The following is a 13,308-nucleotide window of genomic DNA, read 5'->3' on the forward strand; positions in this document are numbered from 1 at the left end:
TTTGGAGAAATGTCTAATCAGACCTTTGGCCCATTTTTAAATTGGGCTATTTATGTTTCTATTATTGAGAATTTAAGGATTCTTTACATCTTCTGGATACAAGTCCTTATCAGATGTATGACTTACAAATATTTTTTCCTATTCTGTGGGTTGTTTTATCACGTTATTGATAGTATTGTTTACAACAAGTCTCTAAAAAACTTTAATGAGATTCAGTTTATCTTTTTTTTTTTGCTCCTGTGCTTTTGGAGCTATATGTGAGAAGACTTTTCCTAGCACAGAGTTAAGAAGATTTATTCCTGTGTAACCCCCTCATTTAAATAACTATAGCTCTTTGGTCAGAATACTTTCAGAATAAAATTAACTTTTGAATAAAGAAGCATTTTTCATTTTAAGCAGTTTTCAAGAAAGATCGTTCATTTTCAACAATGAAAGCAACAATGAATAATTTTTGGTTACCCCTTTCTTTTTCTGTGAAAAACAAAGTGGCATCAAGTGTTTGTATAGAATTGACAATTTTGTTTTGCTAATTACTATTCTTATGTGTTTCGTTAATAGGATAAAAGGGTAGTATTGCTAATCACTTATTGTGGTTTCTACAAGAGCTTTGATCAGTGTGGCTAGAGTCAGTTTTTAGAAATGACAGAAAAATTAATGAATGTAGAATTGTAGATGCTACGCTAGTTTGTAGGAAAACCAGGCTCAAACCCAAGTTGCCCTGCACTGATAGTCCATGATTTCTTCCCTAACATCATCATGTAACATTATAAGATAAACACTAACTACTAAATGCTGTGACATTTAGCAAAATTCATAACCTCTTATTCATTATTTCGAAGTAACACATGACTTGATTTTCTGACCTAGGTAAAGAAAAGGATTTGTTGACCCCACGTAATTTCTGTACAAGTCACAGAATAAAATTATAGGAACAATTTTATTTCACTCACAGCCATAAGTCACCAAATACAAGTCATATTTTCTAAAGGCTTATACATTTTAAACCCAACATATATCATGATCTTGTATGTAGAAAATCCTAAGAAATACACACAAACACATTCACTAATACTAGAACTAGTAAGAGTTCAACAAAATCACTGGATAGAAGATAAATATGTAAAAACCAGCTGTATTTCCATATTCTAGTAGTGAGTAATTCAAATATGAAAGTAAGAAAATCGTTTCATTTATAATAGCATCAAAAGAATAAAATATTTAGGAATAAATTTAACAAAAGAAGTATAAGACTTGTACACTGAAAACTATAAAACATTGCTGAAAAAAATTAAAGAAGATCTGAATAAATGAAGAGACATTCCATGTTCACAGATCGGAAGGTTTGATATTGTTAAAATGGCAATTCAATATTGTTAAAATTGATCTATATTTTCAATACAATCCCTGTCAAAATCCCAGGTGTCTTTTTTCCTCAAAAAACTTGAGAAGCTGATCCTGAGATTCATATAGAAATGCAAAGGACTTGAACTTGCCAAAACAATCTTGAAAAAGAAAGACTTACACTGCCCAATTTCAAAACTTACTATAAAGCTACACAAACAAGATGCTTACAGAAAGACTGTATATATGTCAATGTAGTAATCGAATGAAAAATCTGAAATGGACCCTTTATCGTCAACTGATTTTTCACAAAGGTACCAAGGCAATTTAATGTTAAAAGATAGTCTTTTCAGCAAATGGTACTAGGACAATTATTGTATCTTCAGACAAAAATATTAATTTGGATCCTTATCTCATACCATACACTAGAATTAACTAAAAATGAATAATACTGATAGATCTAAATGTAAGAATTAAGATTATAAAACTCTTGGAAGAAAACATAGGAGTAAGTCTTTTTAGCCTTGGAATATGCATTGATTTCTTAAAAATGACACTTAAAGCACAAGTAATAAAAGAAAACACTGATAAATTGGATTCCATCAAAATGAAAAACTTGTATGCCTCAGAAGACATTACTGAAAAAATGAAAAGACAAGCCACAGACTGAAAAATTACTCGCAAATCATATATTCAAGCAAGGACTTGTATTCAAAATAAATAAAGAGCTCTTACAACTCAGTAATAAGAAGATACATAACCTCACTAAGCAATGGGCAAAAATGAATAGACATTTCAGTGACAAATGACCAATCAGCACATGGAAAGATTCTCAACATCATTAGAGAAACACAAATCAAAACCATAATGAGATATTACTTCACACCCACAAGAATGGTTATAATTAATAAGACAGAAAATAACAAGTGTTGATTATCCTATGGAGAATTGAACCTTCCTGCACTACTGGTGAGAATGTAAAATGTTGCAGTCATGTTGAAAAATCATTTGGTAGTTTCTCAAAATATTAAACATAAATTTACAATTATCACCCAATAACTCTACTCTTCAGTATTTTCCCAAGTGAAAAAATTTGCATGTGAATCTTCATAGCAGCATTATTCATATTAGCCCAAAGTGGAATTAACCCAAATGTCCATCAACTGGTGAATGGATAAACAAAATGTGATAAATCCCTGTAATGGAATACTGTTTGACGATGAAAGGAGTGAAGCACTGATATGTGCTATAACATGGATGAACCTCAAAAACATTATACTTAGCAAATGAGGCCAGAACCAAAAGTTAACATATTAGGATTTCATTTATATGGATGGTCCAGAAAAGTAAAATTTATAGAGACAGGAAGTAGATTAGTAATTGTCTGGGGTTGGTAGGGGTAAGTGGAGGAGGGAATATGGAATAACTATAAATGGGCATGGGTTTTTTTGGGATGATGAAAATGTTCCAAAATTAGATTGTGGTGATGGTTGTCCAACTCTGTAAATTTACTAAAAATCCATTGAACCGTGCACTTAAAATGAGTGAATTTATGGTATGTAAATTATATCTCAGTAGTGTTGTTAAATAATCTTAAGCCCAGATATTGACAACTAAACAAAATCTTAACTAATATACTAATATTTGTTTCATGCTGGATAATTCAACTGGTTATGATTAATGATATACATCCTGATATAGAAGTTTATAGTCAAAAATCAAGTATATTTCTTGATGAAGGATAGTTAAGCTCAGTGGATTCCTACTGTCATTAGAGTTCTTGATTAATAACTTGACAGTTTGTCACCAACTTGGAACTGTTAGGATTGGGGTAAGGCTGTCTGGTACAGTGAATGTGATCTCCACTAGCACATTAGTAGACTTTGTCAACAACAGCTTTTAAGTTCATCATAAAGTTCTTCATTTCGTTTTCAAACTCCAGAACACAAGATGTGACTTTTTGTCAAGCTCTCATTGATTACTTACTTTGGTGTGTATTTTGCTTTGTATTTCAATAGAGTAAAAAAGCCATAAAGAATATCTTACAAAAATGCACCTATTTACCAGCTCTTGAACCATTTCTGTATGATGCTCCTCCCAATATTCTGAAGCACGTGGTTGGACAGTTCAGTAAGGTAAGACATGCTCTCTTAGCCTGGAAGTGGGGAAAGAGAATTAAAACGAGGTATTAACTTGCATTTTTTTGTTGGGTCAGTGTTTTCTTTTGTAAGATGGGGGCAGGGTTTTACTATTTGATTTTACTGATCATATCGACAGGGAGGGTAATATAGATTAATAAAATTCACATAAGTTAATAAAATTCACACATAACTAATTCACAGTTTCTTCTTCATCATACTTCCTCACAGCCTCTGTCCTGTCTTTTTTATGTTCTTGGAGAGTAAAAGAGTCAACATGTGAAAACTTCATAACCCTTTGGTAGTTTTCCTGGTGACTCTCAGTCTCACTCAGCTGGAAACAACTGCAAAGATCCCCGCAGTATTTTTTGCGGAATCCGTGCACTTACGGGAGATGCTTCCAGACAATCATTTGGAATGTATTGGCTTATTTGTTAACCACTCTTTAACCAGCATGGCTGTCACGTTTCTTAGCTCACTGCAGACTCAAGATAGTAAGGTGGAAAGGTGAAGCTGCTGGATGGGGTTCAGCCAGAGGAACTGACTCCTGACAGCTGAGGCCAAGAGAGAGTGTGTGTGTTCCCACAGCCGTGGATGGCCAGGAGGAGGACCCTAAGTCATCAAGAAGTGGTCAGGTTGTGTTCAGGTTGGATTTAAGAAAATAGGGTCTTTGAAATTAGTATCTCGGTGTGGCTGTGAGCTCAGGCTCTGGAGCTGGGTTGCCTGGGTTTCTACTAGCAGCAATACCTTTAACAACGTCTTGACCTCTCTAAACCTTAGTATAATTACCCATAGACTGGGGCTAATAAGAGAACCTATTTTATAGGGTCATTGTAAAGATTAATGAGTTCTTATATGTATAGAGTTTAGCCTAATCCCAGGCACTCAAAAAAAGAAAACCCACAAAACCCCAAAAAGTTGTTTTTGAGAAATAAAACATAAAAGTGCTAAAGGCCGATTTTAAAAAATTAATAAAAATGAATGGGGGCCAAATTCACTTGAAGCGTCAGTTATAAGGCTGTATGAAGGAGGTACTACTGTTGTGTGCTATATTTCTACAAATAATAAACAAAAACTGTATGTTGTTAAAATGTTTAAGCTGGGCCCTACAGCTGAATGGGTCTAGTTTTAGGTATTCCTCTGAAAGATCGTACTGTCTTTGACTCATTTCTGTGATCTCCAACATCTTGCTGCCCCTTAAGCACCATAGTCACTAGATGGTAGGTTTTACGTTGCTGAAGCCCCCTCAGAATACAGCTCTGTGTATCAAACACCTGTGCTCTGTCTTCTTCCTTCTAAGAAAATAATAAGTGGACTTCCCTGTGGTCCAGTGGCTAACACTGTGCTCCCAGTGCAGGGGGCCCAGGTTTAATCCATGGTTGGGGAATTAGATCCTGTATGATGCATCAAAGATCCCATGTGTTACAACTAAGACCTGGCGCAGTCAAATAAATACATTTTTTAAAAAAAGAATAAAAAAAATCAACCTTTGTTTTCTGGATGCTAAGTAAGAAAGCAACCAGCTAATTTTATCAGCTAAGAGGGAAGAAGGTGTAAGGGGACGAGTGGATCATCTACAGACAGTCATCACCTCTTGTGAGTAGCTGACATTATTTCTGAAAGTTTCATTTCATACTCTAATCTTTTAGGCTACCAGGAGTGAGATATTCTAGTTTTATTGAACTTGCTGTGAAAACAAACACTAGCCTGAACTGAGTTCAAAATAAGTCATAAAGTAAGTCAGTGGGATTTGTGGAAGTTAGCTAAGATTAAAAAAAAAAAAAAAACCCTGGAGAAGGCAATGGCACCCCACTCCAGTACTCTTGCCTGGAAAATCCCATGGACTGAGAAGCCTGGTAGGCTACAGTCCATGGGGTTGCAAAGAGTTGGACATGACTGAGCGACTTTCCCTTTAAAATAAAGAGTAAAAAAAAAAAAAAAAAAACCACAATACCGCATACCACATACTCTTATAAATGTGCCTTTAGGAATATTTGCTTCAGGTAGAATTTTACCTTTTCTTAATCTAAGGATCCAGAGCACTAGAAAAGAGAGAGGAAAGCAAGGCAGAAGATAAAAAGATATTAATTTAAAAGATAGGAGGTAATAAAAACTCTCCAGGCCAAACAAAATATCTAAAGCCTATAGGCATTTCCATTTTTTAGAAACATGCACACTTAGTGTCATCTTTTATTGTCCAGTTGATGTGTATTATCATTCTAATAGCAAAATCCCTTTGTAGTTTTAGTTTTGTTAAATGTCTACATGTTAAGCATTAAGGGATAGACAAAAAATAGTTAAGACCAAGTTCTTTTTCAAGGAACTTTATAATTGAGCTGGGGGACTGGATGAAACAGTCAGAAAACACTTCAATGTGCTAGACTTCATGATAAGCTTTAAAAAATTTTATTTTTTAATAGCTTGTGGGATCTTAGTTTCCTGATCGGGGATGGAACCTGTGCCCTCTGCAATGGAAGTACGGAGTCTTAGTAACCCCTGGATCACCAGGGAAGTCCCTGATAGTTAAACTATTATGTGGCAAGTGCACTGAAAGTGGTCTAACAGAATGCTTTAAGAGAAGAAATGCACCCAGCTCAGCCTGGGAAAGAGAGTAGGGGTGTCCCAGAGAAAGTTGCTTAAAGGAAGTTACCCCCAAGTAATGGGAGAAGTGTGTGGAGGGCAGAAGGGATTTTGAAGAGGAGGAAGCAGCATAGGCAAAGCAAAACATGCTTCAGACGCAACCTTTGAGGTTACTGAAACACAATTTAGTGTAGAGGTTGGTATGGAAGGACTTTGGAGAGGTATTTAGGACCTGAGTCACAGAAGACCCTCTGCGCCTTGTTAAGGATCTTGCCTTTAACTTTGGAGAGATCTTGAATGGCTGTAAGCGAAGGACGGCCACTGTTGTATATCATACCTATACAGTTGGATCTCTATTACCTTTGCTTCTGTTCATTGGCTTTATTCCATCTCCACAGCATACCAAGTTGATACATTTCCAAAAAGGCTGCATTTTTCTTGGAATCATTTGCAAATTTAGGCTCATTATGTTCCAGGTATATTAGACATAAATTCTCTTTTTCATTTCCTCATATATTATTGCTTTTCAAGAGTAAAAATCCAGCTTGGAAAAGAAAAGCTGACACTTTTATGTGCTTCACATGTGCTTCACTTTTCAAGGTGCTGCCACATGATAGCAAAGCTCGACGACTTTTTGTAACAAGTGGTGGACTTAAAAAGGTACAAGAGATAAAAGCAGAACCTGGATCTCTCCTTCAAGAATATATCAACAGCATTAACAACTGTTACCCAGAAGAAATAGTAAGGTAGGAAAAATGGACTTTGGGAAGGTCAATGTTATTCTGTTTTTCTATTCTCAAATTGAGATTTTTATATCCACTGTGTGAAAATGTGGACTTTGAAATAGCACAGAAGACCGAAATATACTTCTGCTTCTCCCTCGATCTCTTTTATCCTTCAAATTAAATGATGTTCTGATTGACACATACTTTTCCAAATGAAACTAAAATGTCATTTGAGACATTTCTGTACTAATTTAATATGTGCTTTACTAAAGAGTACCCCAAAACAGAGTTCAAAGTAAATTATCAACTGTTAATAGAAAGTGTTTGATTTTCATAGTTCCCTGCATATTGTTTCTCTGCATTATGCTCACATTCATATCAATGAGACTATTATTACAAATTACAAATTACAAATTACTGCTATTACAGATAGAAAGGAGATGTTGATGGAATACTCAGTTCAGTTCAGTTACTCAGGCATGTCCTACTCTTTGCAACCCCCTGAACTGCAGGATGCCAGGCTTCCCTGTCCTCACCAATTTCTGGAGCTTGCTCAAACTCATGTCCATCGAGTTGGTGATGCCATCCAACCATCCTCTGTCGTCCCCTTCTCCTCCTTTCTTCAATCTTTCCCAGCATCAGGGTCTTTTCCAGTGAGTCAGTTCTTTGCATCAGGTGGCCAAAGTATTGGAGTTTCAGCTTCAGCATCAGTCCTTCCAATGAATATTCAGGATTGATTTCCTTAGGATTGACTGGTTTTATCTTCTTGTAGTCCAAGGGACTCTCAAGAGTCTTCTCCAACACCACAGTTCAAAAGCATCAATTCTTCCGCATTCAGTTTTCTTTATGGTCCAACTCTCACATTCATACATGACTACTGGAAAACCATAGCTTTGACTAGATGGACCTTTGTCAGCAAAGTGATGTCTCTGCTTTTTAATATGCTGTCTAGGTTGGTATTCATAGCTTTTCTTCCAAGGAGCAAGCACCTTTTTAATTTCATGCCTGCAGTCACCATCTGCAGTGATTTTGGAGCCCAAGAAAATAAAGTCTGACACTGTTTCCATTGTCTCCCCATCTTTTTGCCATGAAGTGATGGGACTGGATGCCATGATCTTCATTTTTTGAATGTTGCGTTTTAAGCCAGCTTTATCACTCTGCTCTTTCACTTTCATCAAGAGGCTCTTTAGTTCCTCTTTGCCTTCTGCTATAAGGGTGGTGTCATCTGCATGTCTGAGGCTATTGATATTTCTCTCAGCAGTCTTGATTACAGCTTGTGCTTCATCCAACCTAGCATTTCACATGATGTACTCTGCATATAAGTTAAATAAGCAGGGTGACAGTATACAGCCTTGAGGTACTCCTTTCCCAATTTGGAACCAGTCCATTGTTCTATGTCTGGTTGTAACTGTTGCTCCTTGACCTGCATACAGATTTCTCAGGAGGCAAGTAAGGTGGTTTGGTATTCCCATCTGTTGAAGAATTTTCCACAGTTTGTTGTGATCCACACAGTCAAAGGCTTTGGTGTAGTCAATAAAGCAGAAGTAGATGTTTTTCTACTCAGCCATAAAAAAGAATGAAATATTGCTGTTTGCAGCAACATGGATGCAACTAGAGATTATCATAATAAGTGAAGTAAATCAGAAAGACAAATCTATAAGATATCACTTATATGTGGAATCTAAAATATGTCACAAATGAACCTATCTATAAAACAGGAATAAACTCACATTCATAGAGTACAGACTTGGGTTGCCAAGAGTGGGGAAAGACTGGGAGGTGGAATTAGCAGACATAAACTATTATATGGGATGTTTAAACAACAAGGTCCTACTGTATAGCACAGGGAAGTATATTCAATGTCCTTTGACAAACCATAATGGAAAAGAATATAAAAAGAAGAACATCTATATGTGTATAACTGAGTCACTTTGCTGTATAGCAGACAGAGGAGCCTGGCAGGCTAAAGTCCGTGGGGTTGCAAAGAGTTGGACACAACTGAGCAACTGAGCACTCACACAAGTCTTTGGTGGAGAAATATTCTTTAATGTAGCTCTTTATGTATGCATATATGTAGATGTTTATCCATGACTGCTTGTAAGCACACTATTGAGAAAACACAGCTCTTCTATCCACAGTAACTTGAGAAAATGTGGAAGAAATTAGTGTAACATAAATTATGAGTTTTTAAGTCAAGCACCTGAGGATAGATAAAGATAATTAACAAAGGATAAAGTAAGTCTTGAAGGTTAGGTTTTCTCTGGAGAAAACATCTTAGGAGGTTTAATTATTCCAAGTGTTTTAGAAAATTTTAAATTACACTTGCTAGTTTTTTTTATCCATTTATTGTATCATATATTTATTGTTGTGATCCACACAGTCAAAGACTTTGGTGTAGTCAATAAAGCAGAAGTAGATGCTTTTCTGGAATTCTCTTTTTTGATGATCCAGTGTACGTTGGCAATTTGATCTCTGGTCCCTCTGCCTTTTCTAAATCCAGCTTGAACATCTGGAAGTTCTCAGCTGATGTACCATTGAAGCCTGGCTTGGAGAATTTTGAGCATTACTTTGCTGGCATGTGAGATGAATGCAATTGTGTGGTAGTTTGAACGTTCTTTGGCATTTCCTTTCTTTGGGATTGGAATGAGAACTGACCTTTTCCAGTCCTGTGGCCACTGCTGAGTCTTCCAAATTTGCTGGCATATTGAGTACAACAGTTTCACAGCATCGTCTTTTAGGATTTGAGATAGCTCAACTGGAATTCCATCACTTCCACTAGCTTTGTTCATAGTGATGCTTCCTAAGGCCCTCACTTGACTTCGCATTCTAGGATGTCTGGCTCCAGGTGAGTGATCACACTATTGTGGTTATCTGGGTCGTTAAGATCTTTTTTGTATAGTTCTTTTGTGTATTCTTGCCACCTCTTATTAATTATCTTCTGCTTCTATTAGGTCCATACCGTTTCTGTCCTTTATTAGGCCCATCTTTGCATGAAATGTTCCCTTGGTATCTCTAGTTTTTTTGAAGAGATCTCTAGTCTTTCCCATTCTATTGTTTCCCTCTATTTCTTTGCATTGATCACGTAGGAAGGTTTTTGTGTCTCTCCTTGCTATTCTTTGGAAGTCTGCATTCAGATGGTTATATCTTTCCTTTTCTCCTTTGCCTTTAGCTTCTCTTCTTTTCTCAGCTATTTGTAAGCCCTCCTCAGACAACCATTTTGCCTTTTTGCATTTCTTTTTCTTGGGGATGCTTTTGATCACCGCCTCCTGTACGATGTCACGAACCTCTGTCCATAGTTCTTCAGGCACTCTGTCTATCAGATCTAATCCCTTGTATCTATTTGTCACTTCCACTGTATAGTCATAAGGGATTTGATTTAGGTCATACGTGAATGGTCTAGTGGTTTTTCCTACTTTCTTCAATTTAAGTCTGAATTTGGCAATAAGGAGTTTATGATCTGAGCCACAGTCAGCTCCCGGTCTTGTTTTTGCTGACTGTATAGAGCTTCTTCATCTTTGGCTGCAAAGAATATAATCAATCTGATTTCAGAATTAACCATCTGGTGTTGTTCATGGGTAGAGTCATCTCTGTTGTCAGAAGAGGGTGTTTCGTATGACCAGCATCTGTTAACCTTTGCCCTGCTTCATTTTGTACTCCAAGGCCAAACTTGCCTGTTACTCCAAGTATTTCTTGACCTACTTACTTTTGTATTCCAGTTTCCTAAGATGAAAAGGACATCTATTTTGGTGTTAGTTCTAGAAGGTCTTGTAGGTCATCATAGAACTCTTCAACTTCAGCTTCTTGGCATTAGTGGCTGGAGCATAGACTTGGATTACTGTGATATTGAATGGTTTGCCTTGGAAAGGAACAGAGATCATCTGTCATTTTGGAGATTGCACTCAAGTACTGCATTTCGGACTCTTTTGTTGACTATGAGGGCTACTCCATTTCATCTAAGGGTTTCTTGCCTGCAGTAGTAGACATAAGGGTCATCTGAATTAAATTCACCCATTCTGGTCCATTTTAGTTCACTGTTTCCTAAAACAGCCATCTCCTGTTTGACCACTTCCAATTTACCTTGATTCATGGACCTAACTTTCCAGTTCCTATGCAGTATTGTTCCTTACAGCATTGAACTTTACTTCCACCACCAGTCACATCCACAACTGGACGTTGTTTTTGCTTTGGCTCCATCTCTTCTTTCTGGAGTTATTTCACCACTCTTCTCCAGTAGCATATTGGGTACCTACTGACCTGGGGGGTTCATCTTTTTCAGTGTCATATCTTTTTGCCTTTTCATACTGTTTGTGGGGTTCTCAAGACAAGAATAGTAAGTGCTTTGCCATTCCCTTCTCTAGTAGACCGCGTTTTGTCAGAACTCTCCACCATGACCTGTCTGTCTTGGGTGACCCTACATGGCATGGCACATAGTTTCATTGAGTTAGACAAGGCTGTGATCCATGTGCCTCCTGAGAAATCTGTATGCAGGTCAAGGAGCAACAGTTAGAGCTGTACATAGAACAACAGACTGATTTCAAATTGGGAAAGGAGTGCATCAAGGCTGTACATTGTCACCCTGCTTATTAACTTATATGCAGAGTACATCATGCAAAATGCTGGGCTGGATGAAGCACAAGCTGTAATCAAGACTGCTGAGAGAAATATCAATAGCCTCAGACATGCAGATGACACCACCGTTATAGCAGAAGACAAAGAGGAGCTAAAGAGCTTCTTGATGAAAGTGAAAGAGCAGAGTGATAAAGCTGGCTTAAAACTCAACATTCAAAAAATGAAGATCATGGCATCCGGTCTCATCACTTCATGGCAAAAAGATGGGGAGACAATGGAAACAGTGTCAGACTTTATTTTCTTGGGCTCCAAAATCACTGCAGATGATGACTGCAGCCATGTAATTAAAAGGTGCTTTCTCCTTGGAAGAAAAGCTATGACCAACCTAGATAGCATATTAAAAAACAGAGACATCACTTTGCTGACAAAGGTCCATCTAGTCAAAGCTATGGTTTTCCAGTAGTCATGTATGGATGTGAGAGTTGGACCATAAAGAAAACTGAGCACTGAAGAATTGATGCTTTTGAACTGTGGTGTTGGAGAAGACTCTTGAGAGTCCCTTGGACTGCAAGGAGATGAAACCAGTCAGCCGTAAGGAAATCAATCTGAATATTCATTGGAAGGACTGATGCTGAAGATCTAATACTCTGGCTACTTTGAAAATACCCTTTCTTTGCCATTGCACTGATACTCCTTAAATGTTTTGCTGTGTTTCTGGTACAGTCTTATGAACTGGTATTCTCTTCCTTGATCATTTCTAACCTCATACACAGAGCATTCCTACAGTATAATTGGTTGGTGTATTAGAGATTTCATTCAAAGAATTATTTCAGATAAACATCTTACATTGAATCTTTTGTGCCTGCTGTGCTAAATCTTTTCACAAAGATCTAATAGAAAATTTTCTTTTTCAGGTATTATTCCCCTGGATATTCAGAAACACTTCTGCAGAGAGTGGACAGCTATCAACCACTTACTAACTGAGCAGTTACATTTTTATGCTCAAATTGACAGCAGAGTATTTGTGAATGATATTTGTTAAAGCTCTTTTTAAGTATTTGAGCTAAATACATACTAATTTAGTCAATGTGAAATACTTTTGGATAATATTTTCTAAATTTATGTTAACACTTTAAAAGACTAGTGGTTTGAATGTATGAGGAACTAGTCATGATCCTTTGCATAGGATGTGTTGGAAAGGCAAATTTAAAAAAACAATAAAGGAAAAAAAAAAACAATAAAGGGTCTTCACAAATTTATTATTGTTCCATTAAAGACCACACATGCACACACTTCTAACTAGATATAGATGAAAGATAGTGTTCAGAAACTCTTAATTAATTTGCCAGTTCCTCATGGGCACAGGCAAGGAAGACTGGTCTTGGAAAGTCTAAAGATATCCAAGGGAAGTAGTTGCAAGAGGACACAGATGACAAAGTGCAAGGCATTTGAAGATGCTGATGCTGGTTACACAAATGCATTATCTGAACACATGAACTCTATGGGTAACCTGGCAGGTTTTCCTAAAAATTTAGGAAGTTTCCTCTTCCTCCTAAGTTTTCTACCTCTCATCTTATTCTTCCCTAAACTGTTCCTGACCTTTCCTGGGACAGGACAGGGTAGAAGTCAATATTAAGCATTATACTATTGCAGACATCCCTCTCATTTTCATTGAAAGGTTTCTTCTTAGTCTAGGCCTGCGATTGAAGCAAGCAAGTAAAGTGGGTCCTCAGTATTCCCTTGTCCTAGTTTCACATTCCCAAGTTTCAAAAGTCAGATTTTCAGGGATTTAAGGAAAAATTTGAAAAGGATACCATTCGACTCAGACTTTACATGCGTTTTCACAAATGGAGCTGAAAGGAAGTTAAGAGGGAGTTGTGATAAAATTTTAAATAAAAAAAGCATTAGTATTAAACACTGGGCTGGAAGAAGCACAAGCTGGAATCAAGATTGCC

The 13,308-nt window shown here is 36.9% G+C and overlaps 1 protein-coding gene across 1 annotated transcript in view; it reads left to right on the forward strand.

Annotated features, from left to right (window-relative positions):
* SPAG6 (sperm associated antigen 6) overlaps positions 1-12,337 on the forward strand; it is a 58,497-nt gene extending 46,160 nt beyond the window's left edge. The window contains exons 9-11 of the mRNA XM_052651185.1: positions 3,360-3,476; positions 6,660-6,805; positions 12,268-12,337. Of these exons, the coding sequence (XP_052507145.1) occupies positions 3,360-3,476; positions 6,660-6,805; positions 12,268-12,337 (333 nt within the window). The remainder of the gene's footprint in view (positions 1-3,359; positions 3,477-6,659; positions 6,806-12,267) is intronic.
* Positions 12,338-13,308: the final 971 nt, after the last annotated feature.

This window comes from Budorcas taxicolor, chromosome 13, assembly GCF_023091745.1.
Source record: "Budorcas taxicolor isolate Tak-1 chromosome 13, Takin1.1, whole genome shotgun sequence".
Lineage (NCBI taxonomy): Eukaryota > Metazoa > Chordata > Mammalia > Artiodactyla > Bovidae > Budorcas > Budorcas taxicolor.